This window comes from Macaca nemestrina, chromosome 18, assembly GCF_043159975.1.
Source record: "Macaca nemestrina isolate mMacNem1 chromosome 18, mMacNem.hap1, whole genome shotgun sequence".
In the NCBI taxonomy this organism is placed as follows: Eukaryota; Metazoa; Chordata; class Mammalia; order Primates; family Cercopithecidae; genus Macaca; species Macaca nemestrina.
In genome coordinates, this window is record NC_092142.1 from 23,599,030 (window position 1) to 23,620,841 (window position 21,812).

General features: G+C 46.5%; 1 protein-coding gene across 14 annotated transcripts in view; it reads left to right on the forward strand.

The window, feature by feature from the left end:
- Nucleotides 1-12,455, forward strand: part of LOC105485034 (trinucleotide repeat containing adaptor 6A) — a 216,082-nt gene extending 203,627 nt beyond the window's left edge. For 4 of the 14 annotated variants that reach the window (XM_071084251.1, XM_071084255.1, XM_071084254.1 and 1 more), the window contains 6 exons: nt 1,859-1,999; nt 3,648-3,755; nt 5,183-5,404; nt 7,074-7,144; nt 7,872-8,011; nt 11,528-12,454. In XM_071084251.1, coding sequence (XP_070940352.1) covers nt 1,859-1,999; nt 3,648-3,755; nt 5,183-5,404; nt 7,074-7,144; nt 7,872-8,011; nt 11,528-11,936 — 1,091 coding nt within the window. In that variant the 3' untranslated portion in view covers nt 11,937-12,454. Of the gene's footprint in view, nt 1-1,858; nt 2,000-3,647; nt 3,756-5,182; nt 5,405-7,073; nt 7,145-7,871; nt 8,012-8,432; nt 10,464-11,527 lie in introns of those variants that run through there. The other 10 variants (XM_024793883.2, XM_011747203.3, XM_024793885.2 and 7 more) reach the window with 5 other exon arrangements.
- Nucleotides 12,456-21,812: the final 9,357 nt, after the last annotated feature.

A 21,812-nucleotide genomic window follows, 5' to 3' on the forward strand; every position in this document is an offset into this window, starting at 1 on the left:
TGAGACTGTGTTTCCATTAAGGTTTTGTTACATCTGGACTTAATACTGATGTAGCCCAGATTGGCGTGCTTAGACTGACATGTGTGGATGAGAAGGAATGCAGAAGTGATAGAGGAAAAGTTAAGCATGAAGTCTTGGGCAAGTGAGTGTGTCAGCCTGTTACTTATATCTTTATGCTCAAGCAGCAGAGGTAGAAGTGAGTCCCATTGACCAGCATGAAGAATTACATTAAAAACTTTATGCCGGGCACAGTGGCTCACGCCAGTAATCCCAGCACTTTGGGAGGCCGAGGCAAGGATCACGAGGTCAGGAGATCGAGACCATCCTGGCTAACACGGTGAAACCCCGTCTCTACTAAAACTACAAAAAATTAGCCAGGCGTGGTGGCAGGCGCCTGTAGTTCCAGCTACTCGGGAGGCTGAGGCAGGAGAATGGCGTGAATCTGGGAGACGGGGCTTGCAGTGAGCTGAGATTGTGCCACTGCACTCCAGCCTGGGCGACTGAGCAAGACTCCATCTCAAAAAAAACAACAGCAACAAAAACTTTAATTCACTGCTTCTCTTAAATTGTGTCAGGGAGTAACTTGCAGTATTTTCATTCATACATGGAGTTACCAGAAGTGCTTCTGTGGCCTGCTTTCTCCTACCTGAGTTGCAGTAGCTTTGTGATTTGTCTTAAAGCTTAAAGCACTTTTAAATGTTACTGTTTAAAAATACATGAATCTGGCTGGGTGCGGTGGCTCACGCCTGTAATCCCAGCACTTTGGGAGGCTGCGGCGGGCAGGTCATGAGGTCTCAGTAGATCAAGACCATCCTGGCTAACACGGTGAAACACCATCTCTACTAAAAAATACAAAAAAAAAATTAGCCAGGCGTAGCAGCGTGCACCTGTAGTCCCAGCTACTCAGGAGGCTGAGGGAGGAGAATGGCGTGAACCTGGGAGGTGGAGCTTGCAGTGAGCCAGGATAATGCCACTGCACTCCAGCTTGGGCGACAGAGTGAGACTTTGTCTCCAAAAAATAAATAAATAAAAAATACATGAATCACAGCCAAGCACGGTGGCTTATGCCTGTAATCCCAGCACTTTGGGAGGCTGAGGTGGGAGATTACTTGAATCCAGGAGTTCAAAGCTGCAGTGAGCTATGATTGCACCACTGCACTCCAACCTGGGTGATAGAGCAAGACTCTGTCTCAGACATGCATACATATATATATGATTTTTTACACACACACATATATACGTGTATATATTACCTGTGTGGGTGTGTATATTCACATGCAGAGAGATGATTTCAGTTTTAAAAACTTGCAAGTTATTTGTAAAGAATAGCTTCTATGATACTAATTGAACCATCCTCTTAAGAGTGTTAGTATAGGCCGGGCGCGGTGGCTCAAGCCTGTAATCCCAGCACTTTGGGAGGCCAAGACGGGCGGATCACGAGGTCAGGAGATTGAGACCATCCTGGCTAACACGGTGAAACCCCGTCTCTACTAAAAAAAAAATCCAAAAAACTAGCCAGGCGAGGTGATGGGCGCCTGTAGTCCCAGCTAATCACGAGGCTGAGGCAGGAGAATGGCGTAAACCCGGGAGGCGGAGCTTGCAGTGAGCTGAGATCCGGCCACTGCACTCCAGCCTGGGCAACAGAGTGAGACTCCGTCTCAAAAAAAAAAAACAAGAGTGTTAGTATAAATTGGAAAGTATTTGAGAGTTGCATAGGATTTAGGAATAAAGGGTGTTAGTATAAATTGGAAAGTATTCAAGAGTTGCATAGGATTTAGGAATAAAGGTTTTGGATATTTATTAATGGATTTTAAAATGATGATGAAGCTTTGAACTAATTTTAAATTTCCATTTCCAGAATTTCGTCCTGGTGAGCCATGGAAAGGTTATCCAAACATTGACCCTGAAACTGACCCTTACGTCACTCCTGGCAGTGTCATAAACAATCTTTCAATTAATACTGTGCGGGAAGTTGACCACCTCAGGGACAGGAACAGTGGTACGTAGGAGGTGCAAATCAATTTCTGAGTGACACTTAACAACACAGTTTAAGAATGGCTCATGTAGTACCCAGCTACTCTGGGAGACTGAGGCAGGAGGGTCACATGAGCCCAGGAGCTTGAGACTAGCCTGGGCAACACAGTGTGGGACCCTGTCTCTTTAAAAAAGAAAGAAGAAGAAGAAGAAGAATGGCAGACAGAATTCTCTCTGTTCCCATAGGTGGCTCTTTAATTTGGCTACTTTTTAAATGGTGAGGATTTTATCATCCCTTAGTATGGCAAATATGTATATTAATTTAATAAGTTAACACAAAGGACCAGCAAACCTTTGCTTTCCAGTAGTTGTATTAACGGAATGAAAAAACAACAAATGAAGGTTGTTACTAACTTTATACTGAGTTACAAGATGATAGTTATTTTTAAAATAGGTGTTTCTTATAACAGACGTTATTATTATATACGCTTATATACTCTGAATATTGAAGGACTTTCACCAGGAAGAGCAAATTAGGCTGTCTTTCAGAGAGTAAGAATAAGACCAGTTTAAGGATCCCTGCAGTCCAGATGTGCTTTTTAATTGGTTAGCAAATAAAACCATCCTATTACCTGCCACAGGGTTACTTTTCACCTCAAGGCATTTACATGTGTTTCATCCATGATTTTGTACCAGAAGAGTGTTAATGAAATGAATTTTTTAAATATTAAAAAATATTTCCTGTCTTTTTAAAATACCATCTATCCCTTTACACAGTTTATAAAGCAAATGTGAAGCAGCCACCATGTTGCATTAGACGTGTAATTTACAGAGGTAACAAGTGTCTCTGCACCAGCGGAGAAGAGTCCTCAGCATTGTGAAGTGGCTGAGTTTCACAGACAGCTCTGCCCCCTGTGGGGGACACTAAGCCAAGCATAAATTCTCGTGGTGTGGGAGTTAATGGAAGAATCCGATGGCTCTGAAAGTCAGGAGAGTTTGGATTTGATGTTAAAGGAAATAGAGCATTGAAGGCTTTGAGTGGAAGAATCTTTAAGATGGGGTAATCTGGCTGTAGTGAGCAGAGTGGATTGGATTGGGAGACTAGTCAGGGAACTGGTGTAGTAATCCAGATGGTGGTCGGGGTCTAGAGTTCAACTAGTAATGGTCAAGGGGGTTTTGAAAATGGGAAGGCACACCTGGTTTGGGAGCCTGAATATATTGCGTAATGGAGAAGACTGAAGGGCCTGTTCACTGGTAGTGTCTGTGATGGGGTGCCTTGGAGAGCAGGATAGCCAGTAAGAAGTCACTGGAGCTCAGGGGCGAGTTAGGAGCACCAAGACTCGAACCTCCTTTTAGACCCAGTGCTGGGAAGCAGAGCCGAGTGCTGTCATGGTGGCTGGACCTCATTGCTAGAGCACATCCTCACAGCCAGTGAGGACAAAATCAGAGGGAAAATGCCTGTGCTGAGCCAAGGCAGAGACAGTTGGCAAGCTTGCCCAGCATGCTCTTTTGAAGGCAAGAAGGAAGATGTCTCGGGCACCATCTTACCCTGAGTGGGCCTGTTTCCTTTCTTGTGGCATACTGTTAGGCTTCGATTTCTCTGGAAGCTTTTGCTTTTTCTTAACCTCCATGTCCCTTGCTCTGGTGGCTGATTGGACTCTTCCCCGACACAGGGTCATCCTCATCCTTGAACACCACGCTGCCTTCAACTAGTGCCTGGTCATCCATTCGTGCCTCCAACTACAACGTTCCCCTCAGCAGTACAGCACAAAGCACTTCAGGTGGGCCTCGCCTTCGCTCAGGAAGGGAGGGTTGGTCACAGCCAGAGCCGTGGCTGTTGTTTTAATGCCCTCTTCTTTTGTCCAGTCTTCTCAGGGAGTTAGGAGATTCTGTTTGTGAGCCTGGGAAATTATTTTTAACATCACTTGTTCCTTTTTAAACTTACTGTACCCAGCGGTCATCTACTAAAATCAGTTTTTACTTAACAGCGTTCACTCATATCAGAGCCACAGCAGCTCTGTAATTAAATGTAATTTAATCCAAACTAGTTCTCAGACTATCTGCAGCGAAGGATCTTAAAAAAAAAAATTGCCCATCCTCATAGACTGATACTTTTGTAAAATACGGCAAACATGAATTCTGAATTGCTAGGAAAATAATGGCACACTTTAGAGCTACAGGAATGTCAGGTTGCTGTCTGTCTATACATGCGCACTCTGAATTTCTGGACTCATCCTGCAGCAGATTAGTATGAAACTGTGTTGTGGTGTTCTTCCAGCCATACCCTGAGTAGCACTGACCTGATGCACACGCACTTTGTAAGTGAAGTAAGAAAAAGAGTTGATAGTGATGGAAGATAGGAATGGTTCCACTCCTTGCTGTCCCCCTCAGGCTTTTAGCATGATAGTTGATGTAGTTTACTGTATACCTGGTCCCTGCATACCCACTCATGTCTCCATTGCTGCGAGGCAGTATGCATCAGGATCTGGGCCTGCTGCCTTTTTCTTTCTTCCTTCCTTCCTTTCTCTGTCTCTCTCTTTCCTTCCTTTCCTTTCTTCCTCCCTTCCTTTTTCTTTCTTTTCTTTTTTTTTTTTTTTTTTTTTTTTGCCCTACAGGCTTAGTTTTGAATCCTGGCTCTACATTAGACCCATAGGCAAATTACTTACCCAGTCTGTCCTCAGTAGACTGTGTCAGGACCACAGACAGCGCATGCCAGATGCCCAGCAGCCAATGCTTAGCGCAGAGAGGCAGGCACCCTGTGAAGATCTTTGGCAGCTCCCAAGTTGGGGCTCTTTTGCAGTCCTTTTTTCCTTGAGTAAACAACAGATTTCTAAAATTCAGTTAAATGGCCTACCTGACTTTCTTGAGTGACTCAATTATGGTTAGTAAGAAGTTCACAATTGCAATTTTAGAGCAATTCAGATTGTTTTCCATTTCAGTTCGAGTACCGTTTTGGACACTGGCCTAAGAATTTCATAGATCTTTACAGCTGTTAATAACAGATGAATGGCTTGAGTGTTTGGAGGGATGGAAAGCAGTTTCCTTTGGGCGGATTTTCTTTTTTGGCAGTTTAGTTGATTTGGGGGTTTTAATAGTTTCTTTTGTTTGTTAGATTTGCTTTTTGTGGGATAATGGATGTCATTATTTAAATTTCCTCATTTCTTAAACATTATTCCTCCCCTCTCCATTTTTTTCCCCCTTTGAGTAGCCAGAAATAGTGATTCCAAATTGACATGGTCTCCTGGTTCAGTTACAAACACCTCTCTGGCTCATGAGCTGTGGAAGGTCCCTTTGCCACCTAAAAACATCACTGCTCCGTCCCGTCCACCTCCGGGACTGACTGGTCAGAAGCCACCCTTGTCTACGTGGGATAATTCTCCCCTTCGTGTAGGTGGAGGATGGGGAAATTCTGACGCCAGATATACCCCAGGTAAGATGCAGTAGCTAAGGTGGTTTTCTGTGGTTTATTTGTGAAATGCTAACAGTGCCAACAGTCGAGTTTAACAGAGACCTGAACAGTACACTATTGCCTCACCTCCGTCTGGGGGAATGAGAACTTCAGTAAACAAATGATCCACCCAAAGGTAAACAACAGGCCGCAGTAATGTTAATGCATCGGGAAGCTCCATTGTCTCAGAAGTTCCTCAAGACTACATCTTAAAATGTGTAGTAACTTCCTGCTCGTGGCAGAAAAAAAAACACATAACATGGAGCAGAAGCCAGTGTTGGGCAAGTCTGGGAACATGGGAACAGGTCATCTGGGCCTTGAAGAGTAGGGGAGTAGCTTGGCCTCTATTAAACGGGGACATCTGAGAGTGAAAGAGGGTGCTGTTGACTAATCATATGCAGCCAACAGGCATAAGCCAGAAGGCCCCGGCAAACTGGTTCCTCTGCCTCTCCTCATTCTATAAATGACTAACATTGGATTTGTACTGGCATCATTTCCTGCCTGTGCCGTCCTCACACCATACATATACACACACAGCCCCAGATGAGCCTAGCAGTTTCCCCAGTAAATACAGTCTGATCCTTCACTCTACCTTGCCTGCAAACTGTACCAAACGTTCCCATCTTCAAGCTGAAAATGAGTAATAAAACCTCGTTGATATTTCTGATTACATGTGTAATTTCTGATCTTTAGACAGGTGCCTGGCTGTAGGAAAACTTGCAGCTTTTCCTTTGGGTGGGGGCTAATTACAGGAAAAGAACACTCAAGTACATGCCAAGCTGCTGAATATAAGTTAACGTAATTGGTGTGGTGTGAGTGGTCTTTGTATACCACAGACATCTGTCTGGATGCCAGCTAAGAGACTGGCAGCACACAGCGAGGGTGCTAGTGAACGTGGCCCAGGAGCCCACCCCAGAGAGGCTTGGTGCAGTTGAGGGGAATCATCAAACCCGTAGGAGTAAGCCAAGCAATCCGAGGGGCAGCCTCTGCCAAGGCCCAGACACCTGAGAAAGCACAAAGGCTCCCGTTGGAATGAGGAGAGGATTGCAGGGCGTGGGGAGGATTCCATGAGAGGTGGATAGGCCTGAGCTGTGTCATGGAACGGTCTTTCCCAGCACCTGAAGCATTTGTGAGGTGCCTTGGGTTGTAGATGGGGTCAGGGATGAGGGCTGTACTCATCCAGAGTAGAGACCAGATGGGGAGCCCTTGCGGTAACCCAGGTGAAAACAAGGAGCGTCTGTGCGATCGCAAGCTCTGGAATCCCCTTAAAGCTTCATGCCCTGAAGGACACACATGCAGAGTGACCAGACATTACTGAAGTCTTCCCCAGATGGTACCGTTGGAGATGATTTTAGCTCCTGTCAATGAGAAGATCTCAAAGAGATGCAGCCTTTTGTGGCTCACTGCCCTCCTGTGTGGCGAGCTGGGAGCCATTCTGAGCTCACTCTCCCCAGAGGCAGAGCCCCCTGCCGTGGGAGTTAATGCCTCGCCATGGCTAGGGCGAACTCAAATTCTGGGCCTAGGGAGAAAGCCTCCAGTGTAGAGGTGCAAGGATGTGAAGGAAGCCACGAGGCCAAGTGATCTGCTGAGTAACTATAGTTGGACTCTTTCAGTCCTGGAAAACTGACTTGTCCTTTTTTTCCTTGCTTAGGTTCCAGCTGGGGTGAGAGCAGCTCAGGGAGAATAACAAATTGGCTTGTTCTAAAAAACCTTACACCTCAGGTAAGTATATCAGATAACACTGGTTTATGTGGCTACGCCAGGGAGCATAGGAACAGAGGTTCAGGTCTGGGTGTGAGACAAGGGCTGCTAAGTGGTAGTGAGGCCTGGCAGAGGAGTGGTCTGTAGACCTCAGGCAGGATGTGGTCGAATCTGTAATGTGCCTGGGAACCAAACAAAATACAGATTCCCAGGCCTCGTCCAGAGATTGAGTCAGTAGATCTGGGCTAGGAGCTGGGACTCTGCATTTGTATGAGGGCCTGCAGATGAATTTGACGCAGGTGGTCCTTGTTGGCACGTGGAGAAACTCTGGTCTGTCCCCGAGTTGAGAGCATTTTTTTAGCCCCTGGCCGGCCCCCTCCTCTGGAGGCTGGGTTTTGAGCTCCCACCTCCCTCCTCCCCCAGGAAGCATAACCTTGATGGATGCTGTCCTCAGGGCAGGGAAGAGAGAAGATGTGGAGCCACACAGCAGGGGCAGTGCTTCGTAAGGAATTGGGGGTCTGGGGAGTGTCCAGGAGTCTAGAGGCCGGAGCACTATGACTCTGAGAGCAGTGGAGGTGGGGAAGGTGGCTCTGCACACTGTCAGAGCAACACCATAGTGTCAATGAAGAGTGGTACCAGGAGCACAGAGCCTCAGGGAAGAGAGGAGGGGCAGCAGTGCGGCCTGGAACGGCCTCCTGGAGGGCCCGCGGTGATGCCTCTCACTGGTGGTTTCCACACTGTTTCCTAGATCGATGGCTCAACTCTGCGCACTCTGTGCATGCAGCACGGCCCACTGATCACATTCCACCTGAACCTCCCTCACGGAAATGCTCTGGTCCGCTACAGTTCAAAAGAAGAGGTAGTGAAGGCACAAAAGTCTCTGCACATGTAAGTTGGCTGTTGGGCTCTCAGCTGTAAGAGTCTAGGGAAAGGAGTTGTGTGAGAGCACAGCCTGGCCCGGGGCAGCGCACGGGGTCCTGTGTGGGTGGCTCCTGTGGGCTGCAGTAGTGCCCTGATTCCAAGGTCAGCACTCCTAAGCGGGGAATCGGACGTAGCCAAATGGCCCTAGAAAGTCCTTTACATTGCCCATGGGAGACAGAGGAAGTTCGCTCTGGTCAAGGCACCAGGTCCTGAAGAGCTGTGCGCACACGCTCGGGTGAAGGGAGGGCACTCAGGTTATGTGGTGTGGTCTCTCCCTCTGCGCCTTCTGTGGCTTTTCTAGCAGAGACAAGTTGCACCCTCACTTGTGAGTGAATGAAGCCCTCCTGGCGCGCTGTCCTCATGTGTCCGCGGTGCCTCTCTCCTCTAGGTGTGTACTGGGGAACACTACTATTCTTGCTGAGTTTGCCAGTGAAGAGGAGATCAGTCGTTTCTTTGCACAAAGCCAGTCTCTGACCCCTTCTCCCGGCTGGCAGTCTCTCGGGTCCAGCCAGAGCCGGCTGGGCTCCCTCGACTGTTCCCACTCATTCTCCAGCCGGACCGATCTCAATCACTGGAATGGTGCTGGGCTGTCGGGAACTAACTGTGGAGACCTTCACGGCACTTCACTCTGGGGGACCCCGCATTATTCCACAAGCCTGTGGGGTCCTCCAAGCAGCAGCGACCCCCGAGGAATTAGCAGCCCATCTCCCATTAACGCTTTTCTTTCTGTTGACCACCTGGGTGGGGGTGGAGAGTCCATGTAACAGTGTAGATGCAGACTCACCGACCGGGACCTCAGACGCGAGGGAAAGGAGCACTAAGTGGGGCTCGCCGCCTGCAGCCAGGGGCCGCCTGTGGGAACAGCTATTCTCTGCACATTTTCCACTTTGTTTTCCCCAAAACATATCAGTTTGAATACTTGAATCATGCAGGCCAATATTATAATGTGAAAAGGTATCTACTCTATTTACACTCCCAAATAGCGCCATACATGCTAAACCGTAGAGAATGAGCTCGCTTGTGTCTATTCATCATGTTTAGCCTTTGGATTCTTTTTTTTTTCTTCTTCTTCTATTCCTCCTCCCCTCCCCTTTTTTTCTCTCTTGCAAAACCATTTTTTGGGCTGATACCGTATGAGCTTTTCCCTTTGCACTGAATGATGTTCTCTCCGTCTCATCGGCAGTATGGGGGCAGCTGTCCCAGTGTCAATGTTTACTCAAGGGTGTTCTTAGGAGGCGTGCGCTCTCTACTATGCCTTGATGTTGCCTACCTTATTGTGGTATCGTGGAGTTTAAAAGATCAAGTTAGGACTGACTTAGGATTATTAATGAAAGTGTTGCACCAGTTTTTTCATGTTGTAAAACTAAAGAATTTCGCTCTGCAGTTTGAAAAACTGTGGCCACAGCTGTGACTTGCAGCCCACCTGCCACCCAGGACGGGCCCTGCACTTTGAATAGGCTTTCCATTTTGTTTTGGAGGTTCCCACGTTGAACCTTCTTGTTTACAGATTTTTTTGTTTGTTTTTTGAGAAAAAAATGTTTACTCTTCCATCATTTAAAAAAAATGTAAAAGACAAAAAAAAATGGAGGATGATTTAAAAGATGCTTTCTATCTCTGGGAAAAAGGAGCAGCATTTGGCCATGTTCTTTTGTTTTTCTATTCCTGTCCCAAATCAAAGAGCATGGTTCTCAGGAAAACCAGTTCCCCAGTTAAAAAAAACAAAAAAAACAAAAAAAAAACTCCTTGTAGTTTCTTATAGGAAAAAAACAAAAACCCCAACTTTTAGCACTGATACTACATATTGCTCTGTTAAAGAATTTTCTCTGCCAAAAAAGAAAAAAGAAAAAACAAAAAAACGCTTAAAGCTGGAGTTTGACATTCTGCTTTCAGATGCTGTCTTTTTATTAGTGAGTGATGATGGTTTGCTAATAATCAGTAGGTAATAATTTTTTGTAATCCCATCAAGTGGCTCCATATGTTTCTGCTTTCTTGTGACTGTGTTAATGTTTAACTGTTGTACCTTAAAGCCGAAATCAGTAACTATGCATACTGTAACCAAGGTATTGGGCTTACAGAGTTGTTTGTTGTATAAAGAAAATTTTAAATGTTGTTGCAAACTAACGAGTTACACCATTTTAAACTTTCTTTCCTCCCCCCCCTTTTTTTGCCCACAAATGGTATTATAATGCTTGCTTAGTCAAAGAAGAGAGACTAAACAAGGGTAAAAATTTTAACAGTACAGAATTTGCCATCATTTCATTGCCTTGATTCTAACTGTTTGTGTCCTAAGATGCAAAAGAAGTCAGTGGCTTTTAACTGTTTACAAATAGAATGTGATTGTAAAATGTACAGTTTGGTTGTGTTTGAATTATGAAATTTCTTCGGATATAATAAACCATGACTTTTTGGCTGCTCAACATTAATTGTCTCCTTTTTGTGAATTTATTTGTAGGCTCTTTTTTATAATGAAAGTTTCAAAGTTGCTATGTATGAGGGTTCTCATAGAGCAACCGATTAAAAATTTAAGCAAATATTTGAACATTTTATCTGAACTCATCACAATTTCACCCTGAAATAATGTGAGAACAATGGGAAACTGTAGCTTGCTCCTTCCCACCCTCTCTGAGCATCTTTGGGATCTTGTTGCTCAAAACTCTTCTGTGACTTCATCTTCCCCACCATTTGTGCCCATCTCAAGCCTCAGCAAGAAACCATGTGGAACATGAAGCTTAATGACTTGACAGTGTACTAGTGTTAAACTCTCATACCTCTGTTACAAAGCGAGAAACGCCACACCCGGACTGGCCTTTTCTTCCCCCTTCACGGCCCTCGCTTCTCCCTGCAGGAGCTCGGGGGCGAAACCTGTGTATGGATTTCAGTGTATGACTTCAGATCATGCTCCAACTTGCCAGGTGTAAGCTAATGTTGTCGGACACCTTACTATAAGCAAATGTTATTCAGTGCGTTCAATGTATATTGACTTCCATACTGGTTTTTCCAAAAACCAAAGGTAGCTTTGAAAAACCATGTCTGGAAATGTTTGGAGCGTTAAGCTGATTGACCTTCTGACCTTGGGGCTTTGAGTAGTATATAATTCATAACTACGTTACTTGTATTGTTAAAGTGTTTGGGAGTTTTTTGCGCTTGTTATGTGGAAATAAAGTGTTTGATTTAAAATTTTTTAAAGTGGTTTGGATCTTTGCCTAGTCCTTAAATAAATACAGCTCTGTTCCCTAAGCCACCATTACTTCTCGGTCTTAATCCCGACTGCCAGTTCCTGGGTGCTACCCTTTTTCTGGCACAGACCTGCAGCTGACCATGCTGGGCCCCTGACTCGGGGCTTTCTAGTCACTCAGAGCCACCAAGAGTCGGGGTAAACTTTTTAACACAGGCACTTAATGCGTTTTTTCTTTCTTCCTTTTCTCTTTCTCCTTTCTTCCTTTTTCTTTCTGTGTTTTTTCTTTCTCTTTTTTCTTTCGACAGGGTTTCACTTTGGATCTCGGCTCACTGTAACCTCCGCCTCCCAGGCTCAAAGGATTCTCGTCCCTCAGCCTTTCAAGTAGCTGGGATTACAGGCACCTACCACCGAATCCGGCTAAGTTTTGTATTTTTAATAGAGATGGGGTTTCACCGTGTTGCTCAGGCTGGTCTCAAACTCCTAAGCTCAAGCGATCTGCCCATCTCAGCCTCCCAAAGTACTGGGATTACAGGCGTGAGCCGCTGCGCCTGGCCTCACAGGCATTTATACATTTTCAAATATCCCTCCTTCTTCTGCTCCCCTGGGTGTGTTCCCAGCTCTGATGAACCTCAGCTTCTCCACAGTGCTATGCTTTCCACCCTCAAAGGCTGGAGGATAGCTTGCCCTGGACTTCCTTCCCCAGTCAAGAGTTAAATAGCTCCTTCCGTCATTTCAAGGAGCTGTGCTAGGCCACCACATGCTGAATAGGCTCTCACTAGTCTTTGTAATCCACCTTCTCAGATCGATGATAGTGGCTGAATATTGCAAGGAATAATAGCTGAGCTGTCACCTGTTGACACCTGAGGACACGAGACTGTGGTAGGGCCATGCTGTTGGCTTGTGCAGGTGGATGAACCGGGGAATGATGCTAAGGTCAAAGTGGGGTCCTTGACCCAGAGGATCAGATTCAGGTTGAACAGCATGAAGGTAGGGACTGAGATGAAGGAGGAGTATTTGCATCAGGACTGAGGGATGGCCAGGCATGGTGGTCTCATGCACATCATCCTAGCACTTTGGGAGGCTGAGGTGGGAGGATCACTTGAGCTCAGGAGTTCGAGACCAGCTTGGGCAATATACTGAGACCCAGTCTCAAAAAGTTGGGAGGATGACAAATGGAGGTTGCACTGAGCAAGCCGTCTTAACTTTTGGCTAAGGCATCATTTCCATGCGTTGGGACTTAATTGGTTTTCCCTCTTCTCCAAAGTTCAGATCTTTTCCTGCTGATCCTTTGATTCCAAATGTGCAGAGGGGTGTCTCTGAACAAGAGCCTGAACTGGAACCCACATGGATGTTGACAGAGACCAGGCCTTCAGCCCTGGTGGAACTTGACCTGAATAGGTATTTACACGGTCCAAGGGAAGGGAGAGTAACGACATTGGTGTGCTAAGGGTTCTCTACATGCCAGGCACTTTTTAAAAAAGCTTTATTCTGCTTTAAGACAGTGTCATTCTGTCGCCCAGGTTGGAGTACAGTGGCTCAATCTCAGCTCACTGCAGCCTCAACTTCCCAGGCTCAAGTGATCTACCTCAGCCTCCCAAGTAGCTGGAACTACAGGCGTGCACCACCACGCCCAGCTATTTTTTTGTTGTTGTTGTTGTTGTTGTCAGAGAGTATTTCACCATGTGGCCCAGACTGGTCTCGAGCTGCTGGGCTCAAGTGATCCACCTGCCTCGGCCTCCCAAAGTGCTGGGATTACAGGCGTGAGCCACCATGCCCAGCTAAGTTTTTTTCATTGTTTTTGTTTTTGTTTTTGTTTTTTGTTATTAGAGATGGGGTTTCATCATGTTGCCCAGGCTGGTCTTGAACTGCTGGACTCAAGTGATCCGCCCGCCTCAGTCTCCCAATGTGCTGAGATTACAGGTGTGAGCAACCACGCCCAGCTAAGTTTTTGTTGTTGTTGTTGTTGTTGTTAGTAGAGATGGGGTGTCACCATGTCACCCAGGATGGTCTCACACTCCTGGGCTCAAGTGATCCGTCTGCCTCGGCCTCCCAAAGTGCCGGGATTATAGGTGTGAGCTACCGTGCCCGGCCCTGCCAAGTGCTTTATGCATTTGTTATTTTCAGAGTTTTCCAGCCTGGCCCTAGGAACAGAAAACCACAGCGCCATTTGCACTGGTGGACAGTGTCTCAAGTTGTCCACCAACATACCCCCAAAGCTAGAGGACACAGCATGTGGACCCCCCAGGGATCCAGGGGCAGAGTTTAAAGCTTGGAATTTTAGGTTAAGCTGCATGTGAATGTTGCATTCTGCTCCACATCTTTTCATCTAAAAATACTGCTTTAAATAGCCATTAAATTGCTCTTCTTCAAAAAGTCTGGTGCTTTCGGAAGGTGAACCACCCCACAGCAGGGTGCAGTCAGGACCCCGTTGCACTCTAAGAAGCAGGACTGAAGAGGTTCCTCAGAGCTGTGTTGACAGATCACAGGTGGCAGGGAGCCATTGGCTGAGCCCCGGCAAGGAGGCAAGAGAGTGAGTCCCGCTGGCTAACAGTTGACCCCAGGTCGCTCCAGCCTGTGGGGAGAGCAGGACTGCAGTCTGCAGTTCCAACCAAGTGATGCCAGGACCTAATCTGCAGGCCTGAACCCAGTACATAGACTTTGTTCTGATATTGCCGCATCCCTGAACCGCCCGGGTTTCTATCAATTTCATAGTCATAAAATCAACCCTGAGGCTGAAGCAGGAGGATTGCTTGAGCCCAGGCATCTGAGACCAACCTGGGCAACATGTTCCACCTGAGACACCCAGATCAAAAATAAATTTTAAAAAAATTGTTTAATCAACTTCTCCAATTTCTTTACAAAGGGAAGTGGATATCATTGCCTTATACAGAAAATCAGTGTCCCTATATAAAAGAGAGCTATACAAGAAGTAAAATGTATTCCATTCTGGGTAGATTTACTTATCAAAGGTGAGAAGAGAGGTTAGAAAGGGTTCAGGAGAGGTTAAAGGTGTGCTCTCACCATGTGGAGACTTCCTGCCTGATGGGGTCAGATGTGCCCCAGGGACGCTGAGACTGTAGAGGGAGAGTTCTATGCATTTGTGATTCTGCCTTATCTAATCCTCTCCTGTACTCGACAGACCCCTCCCTCCCCCAGGAGTGCTGAGCCCCGGCTTTGGGAGGTTCGGGGGTGGGGGGACTCTTGTTTAGGGCTTTGGCTCTGTATTCTATGGAAAGCACCCCTCAACCACTGCCCCTATCTCTACAGAGAACGGCTGTGAAGACGAGGCTGGGAGATGGATGGGGTCAGTGGGACCCCGCAGCACACTGGCAATCCCTGGTCACCGCTGCTCAGAACCCACCAAAGATGGCCTGAGCATTGGAGTAAAATACTCCTTTTTGAGGACGTGGTGTCCAAGAAGACACCTGAGAGATGGGAAGCAGCAGCCCAGCTTGGGGAAAGGACAATTCAGGTAACAGCCCGGAGCCCAGGGTGTCTGAGACAGACTGGGCAAGGGGGACAGTGAAAGGCGGCCACTGGGTCAGGCGCGGTGGCCCTCGGCTGTAATCCAGCACTTTGGGAGGCAGAGAGGAGAATCGCTTGAGCCCAGGAGTTAGAGACCAGCCTGGGCAATATAGTGAGATCCCCAGAGAATGAATGAGGGCAGGGCTCCAAGGCTAAGGCCATGCTTCCCAGGCCTGTTAAAATCACTTGTAAGTATCCCAAAGCTCAGGCCCCACCCCAGACAGTCTAATTTAATAGGGCCCCAGCATGTTTTAAAACCTTTACTTTTTTATAGCACATTACAATTTGCTATCACTTTGTTTTCCTGCTTTATGTCTAAATGCACACGTTCTCACGTGCACACACACACACACGGATACAAGTAAAACCTGGGACATCTGAATGCAGTGAAACAGATGACTGTCAATCTCCTGGTTGTGATATTGTACTATTATAGTTTTTTCAAGATGTGACTATTGAGGGGAACTGGGTTGAGGGAGTCTCGCTCTCTCTCCCAGGCTGGAGTGCATTGGCTCCATCTCGGCTCACTGTAACCTCCACCTCCCCAGTTCAAGCAATTCTGCCTCAGCCTCCTGAGTAGCTGGGATTACAAGCATGTACCACCACACCCAGCTAATTTTTGTATTTTTATTAAAGACGGGGTTTCACCGTGTTGGCCAGGCTGGTCCCAAACTCCTGACCTCAGGTGATCCACCCACCTCAGTCTCCCAAAGTGCTGGGATTACAGGCATGAGCCACCGAGCCCGGCCTATCGTAGATATTTTTAATGCTGCTCTTCCACAGATGTCAGGGCTCCTGGTTTCCAGGTTTCTAAAAAGTAAAGTACAACAGATTCTTTGGCCATTTTAGAGGATTTTTCCTTTTTTTTTTTTTTTTTTTGCTGTTTTATGAATGCCTACCCATTTGAATATTGGCAAAGAAGTAAATAAGTTGACAACAAAAAGGTTAAAAAAAAAAAAAAAGTCATCTCAGCAAGTGACCCCAAGACCCTTTAGGAGCCAGTGCTGTGGTGAGGTTTGCTGGGGCCGGGGCTTCCAGTCCCCAGTGCCTGGCCATTGATCTCTGGAGGCCCGAGGTGCAGGCTTCCCCCGGGTTCTGCTGTGACACCAGAACTCAAGCCCCTTGCCATCATTGCACTTTCTAGAGTCACTGTGATGAAAATGAGATCACGTGATTAAATCCTAAGTGATTAAAATGAGACTTTTCAGGCATAAAGTTAAAGGTTATGGGTACTAGCAATGACTACAGGTCCTTATTGCATAAGCAACAAAAGGCCCATTCTTCTCTTTGGGAACTTGTTTTTCAGGTACCTGTATTTCATTTTGTTTTTAATTTTTGATTTAATAACATTGTTTGGTTTTATTGGGTTTTTCTTCACCCCCTGTTGGATATGGCAAACAGCAATGGTCTGTTAAGGTTTCTTTTTTTTTTTTTTTTGAGATGGAGTCTTCTCTGTCGCCCAGGCTGGAGTGCAATGGTGTGATCTCGGCCCATTGCAACCTCTGTCCCCAGGGTTCAAGCAACTCTCCCGCCTCAGCCTCCCAAGTAGCTGGGATTATAGGCGCCTGCCGCAGCGCCTGGCTAGTTTTTTGTATTTTTAGTAGAGACGGGGTTTCACCATCTTGGCCAGGTTGGTCTTGAACTCCTGACCTCGTGATCCACTCGCCTCAGCCTCCCAAAGTGTTGGGATTACAGGCATGAGCCACCATGCTTGGCCAAGGTTTCCTTTTATTTGTTTGTTTGTTTAGAGATAGGGTCTCTGTCCCCCAGGCTGGAGTGCAGTGGCACGATCATGGCTCACTGTAGCTTTGACCTCCTGGGGTCAGGAGGTCCTCTCACCTCAGCCTCCTGAGTAGCTGGGACCACAGACTCACACCACCATGCCCAGCTAATTTTTTTTTTTTTTTTTTTTTCCTGTAGAAATGAGATCTCACTATGTTTCCCAGGCTGCTCTCGAACTCCTGGGCTCAAGCGATCCTTCCACCTTGGCCTCCCAAAGTGCTGGGATTAGACATGAGCTATTGTACCCAGCTAGTTTTCCTTTTAAATAAATACATTTCTGTTGTATTTTACAAGAGGGCTAAATTGAAAGAAGCTGTTATGTAAATAACAGTTGAGCCTACGTGCAGACATGGCAAAAGTTGTGAGTGTTGGAGGTCAGGGGAGCATGACAGAGGACGAGCTCTTTCCATGTGCCTTTCTTTACCTTGGGAGTTGCTACTGGTTATTGGTTAATGTGGTCTTTGGAGTTAGACCAACCTGTTGTCATGGACTGTCTAGCTGTAAGGAGTCCAGGGCTGGTATCCTAGCTCTACTTAAGAACCTAAGACGCCTTCCATCCTTGCAACGCTGTCTTAATCTGCATAGGCACAGATATCTCACTTCCACAGTCACATCCCAGCCAGTGGGGAGAGAGACAGAGGGATGGGGAGAGCATGCTTCTCCCCACTAAGGGCGTGACCCCCAGCTATGCTCACATCCCACTGGGCAGAAAATCACACGAGCAGGGAGGCTGCAACTTGTAGCCTTTATCCTGAATGTCTTGTCCCCAGCTTAGATGTGACGCTTCTGCTGTTGGGGAAGAAGGAGAGACTGGATATTGGGGAACAACTAGTAGTGTTGGTTCTAAGAAGGGAACAGTTAAATAAACTATATTCATCCGGAAGCCAGAATGTTTAGCCACCAAGACAATGAGATCTATATAAACTGCTATCAAGACTATCAAGAGGTGTCTTTTTTTTTTTTTTTTTTTTTCTGAGACAAGGTCTCACTCTGTCACTTAAGCTGGAGTGCAGTGATGCAGTCTCAGCTCACTGCAACCTCACCCTCCCAGACTCAAGTGATCCTTCCACCTTAGCCTCCCAAAGTGCTGGGATTACAGGCATGAGCTACCACACCCAGCCTGCTTGAACCTCTTATTGGTCAAACCTAACTGGATGCCAGGAACCAAGGAGAGCCAGGTGATATCACCTGAAATCCACAGCAATCGGCTTCATGGGGCACCCAAGCACAGTCAGGAAGGGTAGAAAAGGGATCCAAGGTGGGTGACGTGCTTCAAGAGTGAACATTAACCATCCCCTCTAGGAGGGTGTGCAGCAGGAACCGGAAGGGTCTGGGCCTTGAGGCTAGCTGGGAAACTAATTTGGAAGTTGGGGCAAGAATTTATAAAAGCCAGAATCAGGGCTGTAATAGAGATGCAAGGAAGAGCTGAATGCGTGAAGAGCCAATGAGATGGATGCTGGGGTCTGTGGAGAGTGAAGAAGAGGAGTCTGGGACCATCTCGCGTTTCTGACTTGGTGAACCAGTACTAGCCAAGGGAGAGGACCCTGGAGGATAAGAGTGAGTTTCCTGGTGCAGGGAGTGGCAGTTGGGTGTGCAATATGATGTGTCAAGGAGCCTGGGAAACAGCCCAGTGGAGCTGTCCAGTTGGTAGCTGCGTTTAAGTGGTGAGGACACTATATTTTTTCACCACTGTATCCTTAGCACCTAGCTCAGAGTACATAGAATGTACTCTGAAAATATTTGTTGGATGCATGGATGAATGGATGGATAGACAGACAGATGAACAGGCGGATGGACAGATGGATGGATGGATAGATGGATGCATGGATGGATGTATGCATGGATGGATGGATGGATGGATGGATGCATGGATGGATGCATGGATGCATGGATGGATGGATGCATGGATGGATGGATGGACGAATGGATAGATGGCTGGATGGTTGGACGGATGCACGGATTGACGGATGGATGGATAAATGGATGGATAGACAGATGCATGTTTAAGGAAGAAACCAATAATAGAGATATCAATTTGGGATTTATAAATCACAGGTAAATCACATTTGTAAATCACAGGTGATGGCTGAGGCATGGAAACAGGTAAGCATGTAGAATGAGGGCTCAGGAAATATCATTTGAGAAGAAGAAAGGAGACTAGAGATCTGAGCAGGAAGAGTCAAAGATTCAAAGAGACATTGATGAGGTGAGCGTTGGGCATGGACACCATGAGAAAGTGGAGTCTCAGATCTGGGGAGAGGGGATATTTCAGGGAAGGAGAAGGTCATGGTCTGAAATGCTGCCTGTCAAGAAATAAAATCTTTGGCGAAAGCCGTGCATGGATCTGTGACAGTGGAGATCATTTTTGGGGTAGAGGCAGATGCCGGATCCCAGTGGGATGAGGGGTTAATGGATGATGGAGGTGAAGATGGTGGTGTAGGTTGGATTTCCCCAGAATCACATTCTGAGATGCAGATCTGAGTGGAGGTGGCTAATTGGAAAATATACTCGGAATACGTTGGTGAGGGAGGAAGGGAGGCAGGACAGGGCAGAGGGAGAAGTTGAGCTGCAGTAAGGCTGCAACAGAGGCCTCAGCCAACCTCTCGGGGAACTGTGCAGCTGGGATGCCCCTCAGATATGCTCTGCACCCAAGGAAGGACAGGGACCTCCCCACTGACCAAGCACTGGATTTAGACTGTGGATTTGGGAATTGTTCTTCCTCTGGCTAAGAACAATTCCTTTTGGGGAGACTCAGCTGGGAGCCAGCTGCCACACTGTCCCGGTAGACATGCAGTGAATGCCTCCACCCTGCAGGGAGGTCGGGTGCGTCCCAGAGGGATTGGCAAGTGTAGACTGTCAGGAACTGATCTGTGGAGGGCAAGAAGAGCCAGTGCAGCAGCTAGAGGGAGACAGAGGTCAGAAAAGCCTTTGTGTGTAGCTCTTAATTTGAGAAACACTGCAGCATCGTGATCTTAGGCTGGGAGAAGAAGCCCCTAGAAAGAGTGAGAACGAAGACCCAAGAGTAAGGCTAGACCTGCCACACTTTCTGTTTAACCCCCCAGAGCTTAGAACACTGCCTGGCACACATGTGCACTTAAGAAATATCTGTTGAATGGCTGAATCCAGGAATGAATACATTCCAGACATTTTAACACTGAATAGCAGAAACAGAGTGCTGATGTTTTGCTCCATGAAGAAATACATACCCTTTAAATATAGGAATGTACTTGAAGCTGGGCACAGTGGCTCACACCTGTAATTCCAGTACTTCGGGAGGCCAAGGCAGGAGGATTACTTGAGTCCAGGACTTATTAGAGATCAGCCTGGGCAACATAGTGAGATCCCCATCTCTACAAAAATTACAAAAATTAGCCAGATGTGGTGGTGCACACCTATAGTCCAAGATACTGGGGAGGTTGAGGTGGGAGGATGGCTTGAGCCTGGGAGGTCAAGGCTGCAGTGAGCTATGATTGTGCCACTGCACTACAGCCTGGGCAGCAGAGCAAGACCCTGGCTCTTAAAAAAAGAAAAAAAAAAGGGCTTATAAGCAGAACCAAGACACTCAAATATTGCCACACTGTTATAATCAGCAGTGCATTCACTAGTTCATGGAAGCCCTCAGAAGCCAAGCATTTCCCTCCAGCCACTAATCCTCCATCCCAACTTCAACCACGGCTTCTTTCCTGTGATGTTGGTCCATGTTTTTCCATAAGAACCCATTTATATAAAGACTTTTATGATTCTTTAAAACAACTTTGTTGAGGTAGAAATTACATGATAAACTACACATACATGTACAATTTGAAGAGTTTTGACACAGGGATAACCAATGAAACCATTACAAGAGAACGATCATACCCATCTGTATTAGTCCATTTGCACACTACTGATAAAGATATACCCGAGACTGGGTAGTTTATAAAGGAAGCAGGTTTAATGGACTCACAGTTCCACATGGCTGGAGAGGCCTCACAATCATGGCAGAAGAGCACAGAAATGCCTTACATGGTGGCTGGCAAAGAAAGAATGAGAACCCAGTGAAAGGGGGAACCCATTATAAAATCCTCAGGTCTCGTGAGACTTATTCACCACCTCGAGAACAGTATGGGGGAAACCGCCCCCAAGATTCCATTATCTCCCCCCGGGTCCCTCCCACAACACATGGGAATTATGGGAGCTACTAATTCAAGATGAGATTTGGGTGGGGACACAGCCAGACCATATCAGCATCTCTCCCAGAAATTTCCTTCTTCCTCTATGTGACCCCTCCATCCTGCCCGTCCCATCCCCAGACAAACATATATCCATCACAAGAAATTTGTTCCCAGATTCTAGATTTGTATGTAAATGGAATCATAGAGTATATACTTTTTGTTTGTCTGGCTTCTTCCCTTGGCAAAATTATTTTGGAATTTTTTTTTTTTTTTTTTTTTTTTTTTAAGACAGAGTTTCACTCTTGTGGCCCAGGCTGGAGTGCAATAGCTAATTTTGCATTTTTAGTAGAAATGGGTTTCTCCATGTTGATCAGGCTGGTCTCGAACTTCCGACCTTAGGTGATCTGTCAGCTAAGGAAGAGTTTTTCCTTCCAGTTCCCTCGACTCTGGAGACGGTACCTCACAGGGAGATGCTATGGGTCAAAGGGCAGTATTTTCTGTAAAGGGCCAGGTAGTAAATATTTTAGGCTTTGCAAGCCATGTGATCTCTGTCACAAGTATTCAGCTCTACCATTGTTGCACAAAAAGCCAGAGATGATAGGTAAACAAATGAACATGGCTGTGTTCCAATAAAACTTTATTGATAAAAACAAGCAGTGGGCCAGATCTGGCCTGGATGGTGGAAAGCATGGTTTGCTCACCTTTGCTTTAGTCAATGGAATGTCACTAAAGCCTCCCGTCTACTATTTATTATGGGATGTGGGTGATTATGAATGAAAGTTGTAGAATTTAGAGGACGTTAGAGACAATTATATCATATATAACCCATGAAATACTTGAGGTTGGGCATGGTGGCTCACTCCTGTAATCTCAGCACTTTGGGAGGCTGAGGTGGGCGGATCGTTCGAGCCCTGGAGCTTGAGACCAGCCTACACAACATAGAACCCGTCTCTACAAAAAAATAAAAAATAACTAGCCAGGTGCAGTGGCACACACCTATAGTCTGAGCTACTCAGAAAACTGAAGCAGGAGGATCGCTTGAGCCCAGGAGATCAAGACTGCAGTGAGCTGTGAGCATGCCACTGCACTCCAGCCTGGGTGACAGAGCAAGATCCTGTCTCAAAACAAA